Raw genomic sequence first — 21,599 nt, forward strand, 5'->3', positions numbered from 1 at the left:
GCAGCCGGCGGGAGGCAAATGGTTCAATATTTATTTATTGACGGCCATTATTGGCACCTTTTGAAGCGGTGTTAAAAATTATGCTTTCTGCATTTTTGGTGCATATTTGGTCAGTTTAAAAAAAACTGCACCAAAAACGCACCTCCCCATTAAAATACATTGAAAACGCAGCAAGAACGCATCAAAATTGCATACGTGTTGCATTTCTATTCTTTTGGCACAATGCTGAAAATCCTATTTTCGATGGACAAAATTTCGGTGCAATCGATTTTTTTATTTTTCTTCAAAAAAATCTGTTTCAGGAACAAGTTGAAAGTTTAGTGACATTTAGTTCTGATGACTTGGAAAGCCACGAACAAGTCTGACATTACCAAATTCATAAAACCTATATTGACCCCACCCTCCTCAAATTTAACCCACATGGCTAACTAATTTCCTTCAGCTCCACTCTGGAGATTTTCACTGGGTGCCCCTGTCCAGCACTGCACAGCTTTGTTCAAAAAAGCCTCAACCATGTCTTGTATCGGCCGTGCAACTTGCTCCATTCTTTTCCATTTGTTGGCAATCTAGTGAGATTGAAATACCTTCTTGACATACTAGAATGCCCTCCCTGCCTTTCACATTCATTTTTCCTGTGAAGAAAGGCAGTAAAGTAAGAATGCTTTCAAAATATATATTTAAATTGTTTATTTTTATCAATTTATAAAATGCAAAGTAAGCGAACAGAAGAAAAATCTAAATCAAATCAATGTCTGGTGTGACTACCCCCTAGCTTCAAACCAGCATCAGTTCTTACACTTGTACACTCACACAAAGTCAGAGATTTTGTAGAATTACAAGAGTAAGGGTATTAATAACCAATTATACCAAGCAGGGGCTAATGATCATCTATTTCATATGTAAGTTAAAACAGCCATTAACTGAAACAGCTGTGTAGGTGGCTTAAAACTGGGCGAAACACAGCCAAACCCTGCTACTAATGTGAAGTTGTGGAACACCTTTTTATGTCACAGGTCATACACCATGACAAGATTGTTCACAGCAACAAGACACAAGGTAGTTATACTGCATCAGCAAGGTCTCTCCCAGGCAAAGATTTAAAAGCAGACTGGGGTTTCATGATGTGCTGTTCAAGCTCTTTTCAAGAAGTACATAGAAAGGGGCAACGTTGAGGACTGTAGACACAGTGGTTTGCCAAGGAAAGTTGATGCAGCAGGTGAAAGACACATCATGCTTAATTCCCTTTGACATCAGAAGATTTCCAGCGGTGCCATCTGCACACTACTGGCAGAAACCAGTGGGGCTCTGGTATACCTACTGTCGGTAGATGTCTGGTCATAAGTGGTCTTCATGGAAAAATTGAGGCCAAAAAGCCATACCTCTGACTGCCTCTGACATGGAAACAAAGCTAAGCAACTCCACTATGCAAGAACATATAGAAACTGGGTTGCAGAAAAATGGCAGTGGGTGGTTTGGACTGATGAGTCAACATTTGAAATACTTGGCAGTAGCAGGAGGCAGTTTGTTTGTGAAGGCCTGGAGAGCGGTACAATAGCACTTGCACACAGTTTTTGAAGGAACTCTGCAGGTAGGTTTTTACAAACATCTTGGAGAACTACCCATAGATCTTCTGTGGATGTAGGCTGCCTCGGATCTTTCTGTCTCTTGATTTAATTCCTGACAGACCTGATGTTGTTGAGGTCAGGGCTCTGTGGGGGCCAAACCATCACTTCCAGGACTCCTTGTTTTTTCTTGCTCTGAAGAGTCCCATCATGCCTCTGCCTCTGGGTGTCATGCTTGTGGCTGTCAGAGTCTTGCTATGCCTCATGGGACTTGTAGTTCTGCAACAGCTGGAGGTCCACTAATTGCATATCCCTGGTCTATGGCATCTTTATGTACAGCAACAATTCTTTTTTTCAGCTCCTCAGAGAGTTCTTTTCATGAGGTGTCATGTTGAACTTCCAGTGACCAGTATGGGAGAGTGAGAGCGATAACACCAAATTTAACACACCTGCACCCCATTCACACCTGTGACCTTGTAATACTAATGAGTCACTTGACACCGGGGAGGAAAAATGGGTAATTGGGCCCAATTTGGACATTTTCACTTAGGGGCGTACTCACTTTTGTTGCCAGCAGTTTAGACATTAATGCTGTGTGTTGAGTTATTTTGTGGGGACAGAAAATTTACACTGTTATACAAGCTGTACTCTCACTACTTTACATTGTAGAAAACTGTCATTTCTTCAGTGTCGTCACATGAAAAGATATAATAAAATATTTACAAAAATGTGAGGGGTGTACTCAGTTTTGTGAGATACTGTATATGCAATTAGTATTAAGTTGTTAGAATCCAACAATCATATCAGCCTTGGAAGTTAGTGTGTGATTGATAATTTAGGAAGCAGAGAGGGATAATAATCCTACAAGGTGGTTTGTTAATGCAGTTCTGATTTTAGCATGGATTTGGTTTGCTAGAATTCTTTGGGAGTTTAATGATTTACATGTTGCCTGGAATTGCCAGGAAAAGAGAGGTTTCTGGCCTGTGATTGGAAGTCCCAGCTTATGCATTATTGGGGCTACTGTCATTTGGAATTTAGACAATGTGCCATTTACACTGCAAGCTCTTTTAAGCAAGGTGCGCCATATACTCTTGTGTCATGTATTTAGTAGTATATTATACATTACAATGGAAGCACAATAATCAGTTTTTTTTCTTCTTTCAGGGTGTCGGTCTTTCTGTTCATGGACATTTTAGAGTGGCATCTGAAAAGACTCTGTTTGCAATGCCAGAAACTGCAATAGGTAGGAATACACACTGTCACGTTTACACGTTTTCCACATTTCATAGAAAAGACTGCCAACTATGTGGCAGCTTGCTTAGTTTCAGTAGAATGAGTTGCTTTTGAGATATAATTAAAATGATCATAGAAACCAATCTAAATGTTTTGTTTTGCAATTAAAATAGGTACTAAAGGCATTTTTTTATTTCGGGATCGTGTGGAGGGTTATAATACTTTTTGTTGCTATCTGTGACCCATTGGGGAAATGCCATTTTTTACTTCCTGGATATCTAGATGTCACCAGAACTAGTGTCCTCATTAGAAGATGTTCCTTGTATTCCTGCTGTGGGGACAACCCAAAATGTTGAATTTTCTTTCACTTTTACACTATCCAAAACCTTAACAAAAGTGTTGCCTTCAGTTATACTTTAAAATGATATTAAACCAAAAATCGAATTTATTGTAGCTTACCAATCCTTAGATGTGATGGCTACATTTGTTTTCTTTTTTTTTTTAATGCTTTTTTCCCTCTGTTTTCACTCTGTGATCTGACCAGTAACACGCCTCCTGTATTAGAGTGCCCCAACTCTGAGTGAAGAAGCACATGGGCAACTTTGGACAGCAACATTGTTAGTCTGTGGAGAGGTGAATGTTAGATGTACTTGCAGATTTAGATACACTAAAAAATTGAAGCCAAATTCCAGTTCACACTGCAGGTATACGCAGGTATAACACCAGTTTTGTTCCTTTTGGAAGAAAGGTTTTACATTAACCACTTCAATACAGAGCACTTATACACCTTCCTGCCCAGACCAATTTTCAGCACTGTTGCACTTTGAATGACAATGCTATACTGTACCCAAACAATTTTTATCATTTTGTTCCCACAAATAGAGCTTTCTTTTGGTGGTATTTGATCACCTCTGGGATTTTTATTTTCTGCTAAACAAATAAAAAAAGACCAAAAATTAAAAAAATAAAATAAATCTTTTTGTTTCAGTTACAAAACTTTGTAAATAAATACGTTTTCTCCTTCACTGATGGGGCTGCACTGATAGGCACCGATGAGGTGGCACTGATGGGCACTAATGGGCACTGATGGGTGGCATGGATGGGCACTGATGGGCGGCACAGATGGGCACTGATAGGTGGCATGCATGGACATGGATGGGCACTAATAGGTGGCACTGTACACTAATAAATGTTTTTCCACACAAATAGAGCTTTCTTTTGTTGGTATTTGATCACCTCTCCGGTTTTTATTTTTTGCGCTATGAACAAAAAAAAAAGCGAGAATTTTGAAAAAAAAAAATCTATATTTATTACTTATTGCTATAATAAATATCCAATTTAAAAAAAAAAAAAAAAAAAACATTTTTTTCTCAGTTTAGGCCAATATGTATTCTTCTACATATTTTTGGTAAAAAAAATCCCAATAAACGGATATTGATTGGTTTGCACAAAAGTTATAGAGTCTACAAAATAGGAAATTTGTCATTTTTATTATTTTTTATTTTATTTTTATTTTTACTACTAGGGGGCGCTGAAGGGGTTAAATGTGTGTCCTAGGAAGTGATTCTAACTGTGGGGGGAGGGGACTGATGAGGGGAGGAGACGGGTGTTTCTCTGTACAAGGAACATACGATCAGTTCTCCTCTCCCCTGACAGGACGTGGATCTGTGTGTTTACACACACAGATCCATGTCCTTGCTCTGTTACCAGGCAATCGTGGGTGCCCGGCAGACATCGCGGCCGCTGGGCACGCGCATCTGGTCCCCAGAAGCAGAGGACGTCATATGACGCCCACCCGGAGGGAGGAACGGCGGTAGGGAACTGATTAAACACTCTAAACAATAGACACTACTGTGATAGTGAATAAGTGAAAATAATCCACGGATCAAAGACTGAGATGAGATGTTGATCCAGGTAGATGAATATCAACTTCCAGACATCAATGAGAAAACAAATGTGAAGAGAAGACAATGGGAGAAGCCACCACCCACATAAGAGAGTCTTACCAGAGCTAATGGGCTCAACAAGGCATAAGCCCAATGAGGCGTCAAGGCTTGTGGTGACAACGCACCAATGCACAGGGACATCCACATCTGGGGATGTTGACACAGGAAGATGATGTTCACACTGTCCCTTAGGGAACTCACAGCAAGGAGGGAAACTCAGAGATAGGTAGATCAAAACCTTTCCATATGCTCACAGACTGCAAACATAAGTGAAATAAAAATTCCACATAGTGGGAATCCGCATAACAAGGAAATGTATTTAAAATTTGAGGAACACTCACATTTGAGTAGATAAAAAAGCGATTGTAAGAAGACTGAAAGTCAACACAATGACATCAGCAGGTTCGCCCCAAGGTCTGTCCCCTACAGGTGCAAGCGTTCTCCCGGATGTGTAGGACAAGACTTCAGGAAGTGACCTGCCTGGCCACAATAAAGGCACAATCTGTCCCTCCTCCTAAAGGCCCTTTCTTCTGCAGAGAGACGTGTGAAGCCCAATTGCATGGGTTCTACCTCACTGGCAGACTCAGTACCAGGAGGTATGGCAGGAGAGGGAGGCACAGGTGGGACTGCCAAGCTCGGAGCAAAATGTACAGGATGCTTCCACAAGTGCTCTTTAAAGGAAAGTCTCTCAGAGTCTGGAGTCAATGAGAACGGCAAACATGATCAACTTCTCCAGCTCAGTGGGTATGTCTCGCACTGCTATTTTATCTTTGATGGTATCGGAGAGACTATGAGAAAAAGCAGCCACGAGGGCCTCATTGTTCAAAGCAACCTCTGCTGCCAAAGTACAGAATGGTGTAATCAGCAACAGTTCTCATACTCTGATGCACATGAAGCTCTTGGCAGCAGAAGTGGAGCATGCGGGAACGTCAAATACCATTTTAAAGGAAGCCACAAACTCAGGGTAACGCAGGGCCACAGGGTTTTGCGTCTCCCATAGAGGGTTTGCCCAGGCCAAGGCTCTCTCAGAAATCAAAGAAATCATGAAGCCTACTTTGCTTCTATCCGTGTGAAACACATGGGCAGCAATACAAAGTATATCCCAACCTGGTTGAGAAACCCTCTGCATTGAACTGGATCACCCCCAAATCGCTGGGGAAGTGGACCGGAACCAGACATACCTCTTATAGAGGTAATATTCGAGGCAGGTGCCTGCACAGAGACTGGAGCATCAGCAGTGATGGCCTGCAACACAGGTATTACTGGAGCAGCCTCAGTGGGAGGATCTAAGTGAGCAGTGTGACTCAGGAGTGTCTGTAACGCTATGGCAAACTGATCTATGAGGTGTTCCTGCTCATCCAATCTGGAAAAAATATTACCAATAAGTGGATTGCCTTCTCCTGAATTCATGGCCTTCGCCTAGTGTCAGGAACCATGAATCAGACTGAGACAGAAGTGCATTAAAAATCACACTATTTGGTAAAATGGTATAAACAGAGCAAACGTAGTCAAAACAGAAGTCAAGCCAGAATTTGGTAACCAGGACAGGTAGTCAGAACAGTCAGAACAAGAAGAGATGGGTAGTCAGGTAGTCGGAACAAGCCAGAGAAACAGGAGTCCAGAGATCAGCGAAGTCGGGTGCAGCAAACAGGATCAGGAACCAGTAGGGAAGTCAGACAAGCAAAAGTCTTCATGGGAAAACACAGCAGAAAGAGTCCGGATATGTTGACCAAGGGGAAAGCACAGAAGATCTGATCCATGCAGTTTAAATCGCTAGCAGAGCTATCTGATGAGCAGGAAATTAAGACCAGGTGAGTCACTGTGGAATGAAGAGTGCTGGCAATTAACAACAGTTGAGCACAGAGCTCTGAGAAGGAAGGACTGAGTCCAGTCCTGACACCACATAAAATATTGACACTTTGGGCCCAATTTGGACATTTGGTATACTTACGTTTGTTGCCAGCGGGTTAGACAATAATGGCTGTGTGTTGTTTTATTTTGAGGGGACAGAAAATTGACTCTGCTATACAAGCTATACAGTCACTACTTTACATTGTAGCAAAGTGTTATTTCTTCAGTGTTGTCAGGTGAAAAGCTATAATAAAATATTTACAAAAAATGTTAGGGGTGTACTCACTTTTGTGAGATACCGTAGATGCTGTATACGTAAAGAGAAATAGTCACAACTGTATGCTGTCACAAAGAAGGCCTGACACCCTTTTTTTTTCCACCCCTGTGATAGTAATAACATTCTTTATACATTGTGTGTGCAGTGTGTGTGTGTGTGTGTGTGTGTGTGTGTGTGTGTATATATATATATATATATATATATATATATATATATATATATACAGTATATATATAGAGAGAGAGAAATATAAATATTGAGATGCACTGTAATATATAGATATATATTGTGTATATCTGTTGCATAAATAAAAAACTGAAATAACTAAACACATGCATACTGCATGAAAACAGGCATTAATGGAAATAGGGAGCACGTATATACATGCCTGCATAACTTGCATACTAGTTATCTCTTGTACAGGTTGTCACGCATGGGTCATGGAAGGCAAAGTTTGGGTGGGAAAGATCTTCTAGTCCTGACAATGTGTACTGTGGTCCTGAAGAGGTCAATCCACATACAAGAGAGGGCTGGAAATGGCAGGAAGCAGTCAACAGGTTCTGTCAGGTGTTGTGTAAGGGCTGCGGCTGGTCTGGCTTTGCTGCCTGGGCTTCTTTTTCTAGACCCCAGATGCAGGCAGGAACCATAAACCCTAGTGTGGGACTAGTTTATACTGGCTGTGAGCCAAAGTTTTGTTTCAGGATCCATGCACACTGGGCTCAAAAAAACGCTGCTTATAAAGGAGTTTTGCATTTTGCCTGTAGAAGCAGCTCAATGTTATCCTATGTATCCATGCATGTTAAGACGTTTAGAGGCATATTTTGAGCTCAGCGTTTAGAGGCAGAAAAAAACCCCTACTAGATTGCATTTTTGAGAAGGGTTTTTTGGCAGAAAAAAAAATGCTTGTACAGAAGCGCTCTAAATGAGCGTTTTTTTCTGCCAAGGGAACTGGTGTTTTTTTTAAGCCTAGTGTGAATAGACCCTTATACTGGAGGTGGATGGATTTTTGTGTTTGTTTTCATGCTGAAGTAAGCTGTTTTTCATTTATCTTTTTGGAAAATAAAGACTCTTCTTTGTTTTGGCTGGCTGGTGATCCCAAACTCACTAAAATATCGCATTCTGTACAAATTAGAAACCGTAGAATAATTATCGGACCACAATTTCAGTTTTGCTGTTTAAGCTGATAAATGGCATTATGCTTTACAATTTTAGGTATTGAACTTTAAGCTTAAGTTTATAAATGATGCGCAATCATCTTTATATTTAAAGATGAACTCCGAGCAGAAGCGTTTTCCTTTAAACATATTCTTAAAGAGGAAGTAAACCCTGATGAGTTTACTTCCTCTTTTTTTCCCTGCAAAGGTAAAGCATAATGGACTACTATGCATCGCATAGTAGCCCATTATGTGTCACTTACCTGACACAGGAGCCAGCGAAGTAGCCGCTGTCCCCTGTAGTCCGCCGCATCCATCTTGCTGGTGGCGTCTCGCAGCTCCGCCGCTGTCATTCGGCGAAGCCGTGATGACGTCACTCCCGCGCATGCGCACGGGAGTCGACAAATGCGGCAGGTCCATTCTTGGAACTGCCGCGCTCAGTGCGCCTGCGCGCCGCTGTCTACGGCGCATGCGCCGTAGACAGCGGTGCCCGTTTTCGGGCAAATATCTCCTAAACCATATAGGTTTAGGAGATATTGCTTGGACCTACAGGTAAGCCTTAATCTAGGCTTATCTGTAGGTCAAAGTGGTTTGTAAGGGTTTACAACCACTTTAAAAAACTATACTACCACTTTGTGTGCACCAAATGCCTTTGAAAACCCAATTATTACTTTGTAAAAGTAGTGTTGACATCATCACTGTGCTCCACATAGCCTGTACATAGAGCAGAGATGTGGGAGGTACTCAATGGGTTCACCTGCTACAGGCTGCCTGCAAATAACTACAAGAGGTAGGCTGATACAAGTGAGTGCTCATAAGTACTGAGGCATACCCAGAAAAAATTGAGCGAAGAAGTTGTAAATTGTAGGGTGTACTTGCCAATTTGTCTGTATTCAATGGTGCAAAAATCAACTACCTGACTGTTCACTCCAAAGTGAACATGGCAACACCTCCAGAAAAATTCAACGTGGAAGAGCATAGGACCATAATCAAGTAGAAAAACAAGGAGAGAGGAGCCTCTGGGTGCAGACGTTTTTAACAGGCTTTAATGAACATATAATGGTCAAACTCACATTTCAGCAGAAAGTGACAAGCATTAAGGTGTTAACATGGTTATGTCAGGGTGGCGATCCTGGGCCTTGTATTACTCTGTCAGAATGCTCTGGTCAGGGAGGTGTCTGCCACTGGATGGATGGGCCGCCTCCGGAAGACAACCTTAGAACAAGGTGTGAGGCGCAGGGAACTGCAGGCTGCCGGGGATGACATCACCAATAGTGGACGCATTTTTCAAACATCATGGATCGCCACCCTGACATAACCATGTTAACACCTTAATGCCTGTCGCTTTCTGCTGTAATGTGAGTTTGACCATTATATGTTCATTAAAGCTTGTTAAAAAACGTCTGCACCCAGAGGCGTCTCTCTCCTTGTTTTTCTGCAGCTCCCTGGAACATGGTTTCTGTTCTAACATGATGGCAGCCCTGCATGTTATGGACATTTAACCCCTTCTCACCATTTGCACATAGACTCATACAGACTGTGCATGTATTACGGATTGATCACAGATCTATTACAAATTGTTTACAGTTTTATTACAGATTTTTATTGGGTCACATATGGTTTTAAGTTGTTGCGCCTCCACTTGTTATATTTGACCATAATCAAGTTCCTTTTTCTCCAAAGGAAAGGGGCGAAGCAGATCCATGATGAAATGTCACAAACTTTGGGTGACAGTGGCCCTTCATATGCAACAGTTAAACGTTGGGTTGCCAATTTTAAAACTGCCCATTTTGGTGTTGAAAGTTAGAAACCCAGTGGAAGACCTATGTCTGTGGCTGCAAATCTGAAAGCCATTCATGACATGATCATAGAGGACTGCCAAATATTAGCTAAAAGTATTTCTACATATCTGGGAATATCACACGAGAGAGTTGGTGCCATTATCCACAATGACTTGGAAATGAGAAAGCTTGCAGCAAAGTAGATGCCAAAATTCATGACTTTTGTAGGCACAGAGACACTGGGTTTCTCACTTTCAACACCGAAATTGTCCGTTTTAAAATTGACGACCCAATGTTGCATATAAAGGGCCACTATCACCCAAGATAGTGCACATGAGGAGAGACTCTCAAGGGCGATCTCATTAGTGTTACCTTTCTCCAAAGCTCTAAGTGTAATTTCTCTCTGGGGCTTCGTTCCTCTGTTATCAGCATTAGTCACTTCTGAGAAGTTTGCCTTGTGTCGAGAGGGAAAGGGGGGGGGTAAGAGCTCAGCAGACAGCTTGCCTATTCAGAGTACGGTTCTTCTGTTGTGTGGAGGGGTGTGTGTGCCTTTCCTCCAGTCAGCTCACACACACACTGTTACTGCAGCCCCCCCACCCCTCCTTTGTGCTCCTGACAGATGAAGAAAGAGTTTAACACTTTTCTGCCTTTTTAAGTGGTGTAGGATAGAGAGGGATGCAGATAAACAAGTAAAACCTATGTAGGAGGATTTATTTGATTTCTGTGTATCATCTGAGGCTGTTCAATTGGGCATATGTGAGGGTTTACAACCATCCGTCACTGGACAATAGGCTAGGCAGGACATTTATCATCCATGGGCCACATTTTGGCGATCTGTCACAGAGTGTGTCCACCAGACACAGCTGATCAGTGTACTGGCCCAATGCCAGTACCATGTGATCACTGTAACCAATCACAGCAGATCACATGATAATTGTACACAATGGATGGCTTCCTTTCATGCCATTCATTGTGTATGATTGTGTTGTTAGCTGTGATTGGTTTTATTTACACATGATTCGGCACTGCCCTCCATTGCAGGTATTTTGGTCAAGTTTACTGAGTTTCATTGCTAGCCTAACAACTATCTCTGTACTGTGTAGAGGGTTCTTTACTGTAAGAGCAGTTAGGATGTGGAATTCCCTTCCAAAGGCAGTGGTTTCATTGGGGGGCATGGTTATTAAAAAAAAAAAAATAGATAAGCACCTGAACGACCACAACATACAGGGATATACAATGTAATAGTGACATAAAATCACATACAAAGATTGGACTTGAAGGATCTTGTGTCTTGTAACTATATTATATTGTATGTCCAAGTATGTTTTTTTTTTTTGTCTTCAAACTCCTGGGCTGCAGTTGATGGAGTGACGAATGACCTTTAAGGATGCAAAAGTTTCCCATCATCTTCATTGATAATACTCTCTGTGTGCTCGAGCACTTTTCCCAACACATTTTTTTAGCAGCAAGCAGTGGGATGTTCAACTTTAGTTGGTGTTTTTTCTTGATAGATTTTGTTTTTATGTTGTGGGCCGAGGTATGCCCACAGGCTGTTTTGTATCTCTAATGCCGTGTACACAGGACTGGACTTTCCGGCAGAAAAGGTCAGACAGAATCATTCCGTTGGATATTACGATCATGTGTGGGCTTCATCTGACTTTTTTCTTCAAAAATTCAGACGGACCTAGAAATAGAACATGTTTCAAATCTGTCCGTCGGAATCAATTTCTAAAAAAACTTTCGTCTGTATGCTGGTCCGATGACCAAATACGATGCAAGTGCAGCTATTGGCTACTGGCTATTGAACTTCCTTTTCTAGTCTCGTCGTACGTCATAACATTCAAAACGAACGGACTTTGGTCCGTTCGTGTGTGGGCAAGTCCGTTCGGTCGAAAGTCCGGGTGCATGTATGCGGCATAATACTGATAAACAATAAAAAGAATTTGCAAGAAAAAGAATTTGATAAAAAATTAAACATGTATTATTATTTCATTTTATTAAATACAGTCATCAGTTAGTGCCCCTGATCACCACCAAACCAGTTATATGATAATGCTGTACTGCACAATATGTAAAAAGTTATGAAAAAATGTCTTAATCTTCCAAAAAATTGTGACAAAAAATGACAACATCAGAAAACTCACCATACCACTTACTAAATGTATTGGACTATCTACTTTCCAAAAAGGGGTCATTTGGTGGTTATTTTTACTGTCCTGGTGTTACATGCTTCAAAAAAAATAAGGTGTACATCAGGATTGATGGATTTACAGATATATACCATTGTTTGTGGTTTTTAGAACTTTCCTACCGACTAAATAGTAAGCACTGATTTTGGTTATTTTTACCAAAGAAATGTAGCAGTGTAAATGTTGGCCTAAATTTATGAAATAAGATTATTTGCAAAATGTCATAACAGAAACAAAGAAAAACACTTTTTTTTCTTTTTTTGCCTTTTTTCAGTTATCAGAAAAAAAACACAGAAAAGAAAGCTCCATTTGTGTGAAGAAAAATGTCATATAGGCACATTGTTACATGACCGCGCACTTGTCATTTAAAGTGTGTCAGTGCTGATAGCTAAAAATTGGCCTGGGCAGGAAGGGGGTGAAGGTGCCATGTATTGAAGAGGTTAAAGAGGAGAGAGGTCCAGTACCTGTGCTGCCTGGCAATTATGCCTGGATCACAAGCTTATATAAATCTAAATTTGTTCACATCTATTCATTTATTTCATTTAGCTGTTTGCCGGAGTTTAGCTTTAAAATGACATTTTTGTTTCTGTGTTGTACGTGTTAAAAAGATAAAGTGATGCCTCAAATTATATTGATAATTAGCAGGAGTAAAGTTGGCCACACATTAGTCCTTCCCTAGACAATAGTCAAAGAGACATGTTGGAAACTCTAAGGCCGCGTACACACGGGCGGACTGTTCGCCCAACTTTGTCCGCTGAACAGTGTTTCAGCGGACAGTCCGCTCGTGTGTGGGCTTCAGCGGACAGTTTCAGCGGACAGTCTGACGAACAAAGTTTTTCGGAATTTCCGTAAGACTGTCCGCTGAAACTTGGTTTGAGCGGACAGTCCACTCGTGTGTAGGCTTGTTCGATAAACTAAGTCTTGCGCATGCTCAGAAAGAATTTACACGGCGAAGGTTGCATTGCAGTGTATTGGACTTCGAATTTCTCGTCCCGTCGTACGTGCCGTTCACGTCATCGCGCAAGTTTTCAGCGGACTGTTCGTTCGTCGTGTGTGGTCAAGTCCGTTCATGCTAATTTTGAACGGACTGTTTGTCAAACTGTTTGACGAACCTAGTTGGGCGGACAGTCCGCCCGTGTGTACGCGGCCTAAGGGTCCTTTCACATGGGACAGATCCGTGATGACCAGCCCCGTGAACATCCGCTTGCTCAGAAGGGATTGCTCCGTCGATCCCCGCTGAGCAGGAAGATGACAGGTCTGTCTCTGCACACTTTCCTCCGTCACACTTTTTCGGATCGGAGCGGGTCGGATGTCAGCGGACGTGTCACCGCAGACATCCAACGCTCCATAGAGGTCTATGGAGCATCCGTTCAGGTCTGCCTAAAAAACTGACAGGCGAACCTGAACGGATCGTCCGTGTGAAAGAGGCCTTTGATCGGTGGCTGCAGCCGCTCAGTTGCAGCTGCTGTTCAGTGTATTCTCACAGCCGCAGGTTAAGATGTCATGGTATAATGTCCCACGATATAAAAAATCTAACAGTGTGTGGCCAGTTTATCAGTGATTGCTTACATCTAAATTACTGTAAACCCTGTATGGTAAATATAATGGATGTTAGAGCCCTAAATATGAGAGAAACAATTGCTTAGGCTTGCCTATCTTTTTCATCAGCCAAAGTCTATTGCTCTAGTGGAATGCTCAGGACATTTGTGTCATACAAGCTTAGGGAAAACAGAAATTAATTAGGTCACATCCAGCAGTGCAACACAGCAAAGTCGGTAGTGCTGTATCTGAGAAAATCTGTGTCAAGCATGTCTCTCCAGCTGCAATCCCTGAAGGGCTTTAAATCCACACCAGGAGAACGAGATCCCCTCTGCATGGCCTGTCTGATCTGCAGCTTTAAGGATTTCACAGAATCTCACATTATTTGTCATCTAATCTTTAATAGTAGCTTTAGCATGAATATTTCATCTGACACGTGGTTAAACTATTCATGAAAAAACAGGATTGCAGCAGAAAAAATATGCACTTACGTTTTACTGAAAAAGAGATGATATTGCCTGCTCTATTATGTATATAGAATTTTTGTGTAAGGATACAGTAGTAACATTGTACTATTTGTATAATAGAGCATCATATGGAAATCCTTAGTCATTAAATAAGTGTATGAAAACCACAGCTTCTTAGCCAGCTCTAATGCATTCCCAAAATGGATCACAACATCCACTAGAGTACAATAATCTTGCACTACAAGCAAAATAAGAAACTGGGCTACAGATCAGTTTAGTGCACTGTCAGAGGAAGAGGTGACTGACAAATGCTGTCAGTGGGCGGATTATGTTCTGATTCCATGACTCCACTAGACATATCTCTTAGCTCATAGAGGTTTTATTTGTACTGTTCTTAATTCTTAATCTGTATCTGTACTAAGTTGCTTGCTTATTTAATGTAAAATGCCATTATTCAATGTGTCACATTCTCGCTGAATACATTTTAGTTGTCATTATTTTATTAGTAATTTATACAACTTTATCTGCATTTGCGTCACTGTACTTTTGTGAGTTTGCAAGTATAGCTGAAATGGTCTTTGTTAAAAGGAAAAAAAAAAAAAATAGAAAAGAATATAAATATGACTTTGATGAAGTCAGCACTTCTGTTTTTCTATTTCCAGTGTTTTTAGCAACTTAAAAAAAATAATAAACAGTATAAAACTTCCCCAGCTCTCAATCACGCCAGCCACCAAAAAGAACTTAAAATACAAACACAAAGTTCCTTACTAAATAGCGCCAGGACAATGCGTTTCAGGCGTGGCCCATCTTCAGGTCAGCAATGTGGATCCAGTGACTACCGCAGGCCCTGACGTCCTATCCGGCTCGCTGCCCGGGCTATACACATTCACATTCTGCTTGTGTGTCCTGCCTCCAGTCCCAGGCTGACAAGTGGGCTCACAGCACCGCTGTATAGCTGACATCACTCTAGCTGTGCTGACAGGACATTTGGTTACCGACCACGGTACCCTTGGTCTCTGGGATCATTTTGCCATCAGGTGCTCCACAGGGGTACCATTTGGTTACTTCACCATCCAGGGGACTGAGTGACTCTGCCCGAGTGGATTATCCCCTTTTCTCCCCTCCAGCACCTGCTTGGTACATGGTACGTGGACACAGCCTTTCTTTGTTTATGGATTTTGTTCCATGTATATATCTGTGTATCATTTGTATAGTGCCTAAAATATTTTGTTTCAAAAAGAACCTAAAGTGGAGTTTCGCCCCCCCCCCCCCCCCCAGCAAAAAATAAAAATTCAGCATACTGTAGCTGCTTATTTTTAATATTAGGACACTTACTTACCTGTCCTGGAATCCAGAGATGTCGGCACCCCAGCTGATGTTTCCATGGGCTCTCCGATGCTGCTGCTGCCTTTGCCTGTAAGACCCCTTTCACCCTAAAGCACTTTACGATGCACTTGCAGGACGTTAAAAAAACTCCTGCAAGCAGCAGCTTTGGAGCGGTGTATTGCACTCATGCCCATTGAACTGAATGGGCACCGCTGCAAAAGCACCGCTGCAGCAGCGATTTGCGGGTCACTTTAAGCCTTTTTCGGCAGGGGTTAAAACCGCCCCGCTAGTGGCTGAAAACCCTTGCAGAAACAACGGTAAAGCACCGCTAAAAATAGTGGCGCTTTCCCACTGATGCCCCAGTGTGGGTCCTTAGGGAAACCGGCTCCCTACTGCACATGCGAGAAGCACGGTGCGCTTTCTGAATGGCCCGGCATGGTGGGAAGGAGGGGGGGGGGGGCAAATTCCAAGGGATGTGACCACGGCGAGATCTTTCAGAAGTGGGGACCGGTACCTGTTAAAAAGAGGAAGGCAGATAAGTGTAGCTTCTATTTTTCGCTGGAACTCCGCTTTAAGGTGTATGTGTAGTGAAAATTATTTTTCACAACTTGGATAGAGAAGGTCACCCCTGCCAAGTTTTTATTGCCGTCTGTGTCCTCACTGAATAGACCTATCCTCTCTAGCTTGCTTGATGTCCATTTTTAGAAAGGCATAAAGTGATGGTAAATCCAAATAGTTACATTTGTCACCAGAACAAAAGGAAATATTACAATGGACACATCTGTTTTAGATGATAATTGTCTAAGAAGCAAAATCCTCTCACTTTGTTGAGATTTTCTCTTATTTCCTGTTGTATATCTAGGACAATAAAAGGAAATCACCTCAACAGGACCCAACAAAAAAATAAACAGACAGGAGTTTGAACTCATTCCTACTTTATCCAAAAAAAAATAAAAAAGTTTTAGTTATATGTATACTTCAACTATAAACTTGAGTATTTCGATTAAAAGCAAAGGTTTTGGTTAATTGTAAATATATGTAAAGTTCTGTGGTCCGTCTAAGGTTCCCATGAAATTTTTGGTCTTACATTAATCTACAGTATAGTACCCAAATAGGGATAAGGGTGTATATATTGTAAAGGGAACATGCTTAACTGATATTGAACCCATGGATGAGACAGGGACACAAAGGTAGCCTAATTTATCATTAACACCCAGAAAGAGTACAAGCAGGTTTGTCCTGCGCTTTTTTTCAGCAAGTCAGCTATCACACACAATTTCAACAAGGTACAGCATGTCCATAGCATAAAACAAACCAAACATCTGCTTATCTAAGCCAGGTCAGTTTGTAACATGGTGCCCAACTTGTACCATTTTAGTGTTCTGTCAGCGCTCAGCCTTTTCACATAGCAGCAGGCTCCCACAGTACAATGAAAGAGAGCTGTGAGCATCAGTCAGCTTGCATATATATGAAAACAAAGAAGAGATTGCCGAAAAATATCCTATCATGGTATGGACTTTATTACATGAAACTATAGGTAAAGGTGTATGAGTCCCATCCAGCGGACAACACGTTTCACTTACTCCGTAGCTTCTTCAGGACCATAATAAATGGGGTATCTGTAGTAGATAAATAGAAAGTATATTACTCATTGTATATATATAATGCATCATATATACTGTACATACAAGGACAGTGTGTTCACAGCACTCACATATAACATGGCAAGATGTCAACATGCTAAACAAGTCTGGTGGGTGGACATAGGGGCAAAAGGGCCTCATAAGTATTCAAAAACTCTCTGGTATATAGTAGGACGATTTACCATCCCTTGTAAAACTAAGAATGTCTGTTAAAACGAATCAATACTAGATATAGGGCCTGTGCACAGCCTAATAATGAGGTCTGGTTAATAGCTATCAGGTAAGATTTGGACATAGAATAAGGGGCTTTATTCCCCCCCAAAGCTCTACAAAGCTTCTGGGCTCCTGGACTTAAAAGAAGAAGTTATTAAAATGTATGTCTTTGACGTACATGCATTTAACCCTTTTGCTGTCAGAGCCTTTTTGCAAATATGTTTAAAAATAATTTTAAGCCTGAAGATTAAAAAAAAAATATAGCGCTTACAGTTAGTGATAATGTATAAATCATTGACAAAAAGTCTCTTATAAAGTGCTCGGTGCTCCAAAAGGTTTAGAAGGTGCTGAAGTGCTTCATGTAGACATGGTGTGCCATCTTCCACACTCCCCTCTTATGTCCCTACTCGCCAGAAAAAATGTACCTGGGGGTCAAACATGCTTATTTCTGGTGTTAGGAAGAGGAGCCTCTGGAATGCCTCAGTAAAAACTCCAAATATATAGGTCTTGGGGGTAGCCAAGATATCCATCAGGTTCGACAAAACAGTTACCGTATATACTCGAGTATAAGCCGAGATTTTCAGCCTCTTTTTTGAGGCTGAAAGTGCCCCCCTCGGCTTATACTCGAGTCATCGCTGTCTGCCCGCTCGATCAGCGTGTCGAGCAGACAGACAGCGGCCATTCTATCATTCAAAAGCCGCGCCTCCGGCTCCGCCTTCGCCTGTGATAGGCGGAACACTGAATTTCCCAGCAGCCTGTGTTCCGCCTATCACGGACATCGTATCATCCTCGTACTACGGACGAGGATGATACGATGTCCGTGATAGGCGGAACACAGGCTGCTGGGAAATTCAGTGTTCCGCCTATCACAGGCGAAGGCGGAGGCTTTTGAATTTTACAATGGCCGCCGAGGCGCCGACGAAGAGGGCACGGGACGGAGGCAAGGCAAGGCACGGCACGGGACGGGACGGGACGGAGGCAAGGCAAGGCACGACACGGGACGGAGGCAAGGCACGGCGGCAAGGCACGGCACGGGACGGAGGCAAGGAGGCAAGGCACGGGACGGAGGCTCGGGACAAAGGCTCGGGACACAGGTAGGCTGGACACACACACACACACACACACACACACACACACACACACACACACACACACACACACACACGGATGGATGGAGACACACACACACAGGGATGGATGGATGGAGACACACACACACAGGGATGGATGGATGGATGGATGGAGACACACACACACAGGGATGGATGGATGGATGGATGGAGACACACACACACAGGGATGGATGGATGGATGGATGGACACACACACACACAGGGATGGATGGACGGACACACAGGGATGGACGGACACACAGGGATGGACGGACACACAGGGATGGACGGACACACACACAGGGATGGACAGGCATGTCTCACCCTCGGCTTATACACGAGTCAATAAGTTTGCCAGTTTTTTTGGGGGTAAATTGGGGGCCTCGGCTTATATTCGGGTCGGCCTATACTCGAGTATATACGGTAAAAGCTCATAGTGAAGTACTGTATAAAAAGGTTTATTTGCGCAATCAGAAGCCACACTTACAGGATTGCAGATAAAACAAGCATAGGACAGAAAGTGAGGCTCTTCAGTTTTTTTTTTCAATCTGAGACCCTGGAGAATACTACTGGTAGTTCCAATTTTTTATGTTGCCAAATATTTGCACAATGGTTTACAGCATTTTGGGTAACAAATAAAAGAAGATCCCTTGATGAATAAATAGATACCAAACATGTCAAGAATTAAAATTGCACACGCCTATGAATTGGCGACAACTTATGGTACCTAAAATTGCCTATAGGCGATGCCCTAAAAGCCTTTACAAGTTTAGCGTTGAACATGAGCTATTAGAATTATTGTTCTCACCCTGATAATCGTGGTGATATCTCATATGTGCAGTGCAATCGCTGTTTTCATATGCATGCCAGACCTACGAGTGGGGTTTGCATTTGCTCGTTAGCATGGGGGGATGGAGGTTCCTTGATTTTTATTTAATTTAATTAAATGTATTCTTTACACCTTTTTTTATTTATTTATTTCTCATTTAACTTTATTGCTATCACAAGGGGTGAATTGATGTTTAAGGAAAATATAGTAGTATTTTTTTTGTGCGGTGTGAAAATGTCATAAGCTTTTTCTAAGAATGTTCCTATATTATAATTAACCTTGAAGTCTTACCACAGCTTACAGTGGTCCTGGGCTCCCTGTTAGATTGGGATGGGGGCTTTGTCTTGTAAAAGCGATCGGGCTCTGGGTGCTGTAGAGCCACCTTGATTACATTTACAAGAAAGCTGACCACTGGCTGAAAAAAACAATACCAGGATCATGGTATAACTACTTGCTGTATGTGGACAGCAAGTGGTTAATGAGATATCAGGGACCTAAAAGACCCCTGATGTCCCACATGCCTTCCACGCAGCGCACATCACACATGAACATGCTGCAGGTATAAAAAAAAGAAAAACTGTTATCTATTGATGTTTCTGGAAAATGGTAGTATTTTTTTTTGAGAATATCATAAGCTTTTTCTAAGAATGTGCCTATATTATAATTAACCTTAAAGTCTGGGTATTCTCATATTTGTTTTGCTGTATTTGCTGGATTAGGATGGATGTTCAATAAATTGTCATGGCTCCTCCCTAAAGACAGAGCTGCCCTACAAAATCTGATACGGTCCACTGTCTGAAACCTTAGGGCACTCTCAAATATTCAGTTGGCCCTATGTAATCACACTTGCCTCTGATGTTGTGTCTTGAACCCATCCTTTGTGCGGGGTTTTGAAGCACTGTTTGTTTTCAGACGCTCGACCAGACTTGGTATTGCACTCCTCCACCACCATGCGACTACTAAAGGGATCATGTAGTTTCCTGCCCTGCAGGCCACCTATAACTTCAAATATCTACAACTTTGTTAACACTATTAATAATCCCCAATGGGAGAACCCTAAGCTATTTTAGCCTAGGTTCACATTGCTGCGGGTTAGAAATTGTGCGAGTTCAGCTGAACTCGCACGATTTCAACCTGGCAGTGCAGTCAGATTTCAGCAGCAATTTGACAGACATCTATGTGGGTTCCTGCACAGATGTCTATAGAAATCGCCCCCCCCCCCCCCCCCCCCGAAGTTGACAAAAGCAGTACAGGAACTACTTTTGGGAATCGGTGTGGAGCCCCACCAATTTGAACGGTACCATTGCCTGCAATAGCTGCCGATTGGCATGCGATTTGACATGTCAAATTGCATAACAAATCATACCAATGTGAATTTAGGATTTAACAGAAATGTTGAGACAATCCTCATTTTCCAAAGCTGATTTCTTTATTGTACTGTAAAAATCGCTACTCTGTGGGCTTTCTTTACCACATCATTCGTATGTGGATAAATGGGCTGTGGACCTCAAGATCACTATTGAACGGGACCTGTGGATGTAAATTTAGGACACTATAAGTCAGGGGTGCCCAACCTTTTTAAGAGCGAGGGTCACTTAAGCAACTTGGTAACCAGTCGCGTGACACAATAACCAGAGCGTACGGATGACAGGTCACGGCTACTCTATAGGCCCTCCGATCCGATCCACCCAGAGGGAAGGGGGCAAACTCCCTTCTATTTTTTTAGCGGATATTTAGGACCGGATTGGAGGCAGGCGGGAGTAAACTGACAAAAGTTACATCTGCTGCTCTGTAGAGATGAATTGAGAGTCCGATTAGGTAGGGCCGATCATGTGAAAAGGGCCTAAATTGCTTTCACACTGATGATTACCCACACCGCGAGTGCAGGGTAGTGCACCTGTGTCTATCCTGTGGGTTTACTGAACTTTGCCATAGACTCTGCCTGTGACAAAAGCCAGTGCTGTACAGGAAGCATCAGCTTATGGTCTCTGCTCTGCAGCCGTTTTCTTCCTCTACCACCAGCTTCATTCACAACACTGATGCTGTGGTATGATGGGTCGGCAACCTGCGATCTGGGCTTGCTAACCTGCCATTCCAGAGCAGGAGGTCGCGGGCCACAGCAAAGGGCTCCGCAGGCCACATGTGGCCCCCGGGCCACTGGTTGGCCACCCCTGCTATAAGTCCTGTTCACAACATGTCCTATCATTGGAAAAATAAAAATAAGTCTTACACTGCTGGTATCTTGTGCCTACCGATTAGCTCATTTCTTTCTGCATTGTACAGGAAGCTGTTTTTGGGGCTGCACTGACCAACTAATTTCTAGTATTTATACATAGTGGACATGCCCACAATGTGCCTTCCACAATGTCTGTGGAAGCGGGTATACATTTATTAGCATTATTATGTTAATAAATACCTAATGAACCCGGTGAAATGTGAAACTAGAAGGCCTCACAAAATATCAGTTAAGAACACCT

General features: G+C 42.3%; 1 protein-coding gene across 2 annotated transcripts in view; it reads left to right on the forward strand.

Moving 5' to 3' along the window:
* The window catches only part of HIBCH (3-hydroxyisobutyryl-CoA hydrolase), a 215,789-nt gene that overhangs the window by 103,730 nt on the left and 90,460 nt on the right, over window positions 1–21,599 (forward strand). For both annotated transcript variants that reach the window (XM_077448677.1, XM_077448678.1), the window contains exon 7: window positions 2,727–2,805. In XM_077448677.1, the coding sequence (XP_077304803.1) occupies window positions 2,727–2,805 (79 nt within the window). The remainder of the gene's footprint in view (window positions 1–2,726; window positions 2,806–21,599) is intronic.

Source organism: Lithobates pipiens, unplaced genomic scaffold (genome assembly GCF_037356315.1).
Source record: "Lithobates pipiens isolate NorthernLeopardFrog02 unplaced genomic scaffold, aLitPip1_a1.2 Scaffold_22, whole genome shotgun sequence".
NCBI classification, from domain to species: domain Eukaryota; kingdom Metazoa; phylum Chordata; class Amphibia; order Anura; family Ranidae; genus Lithobates; species Lithobates pipiens.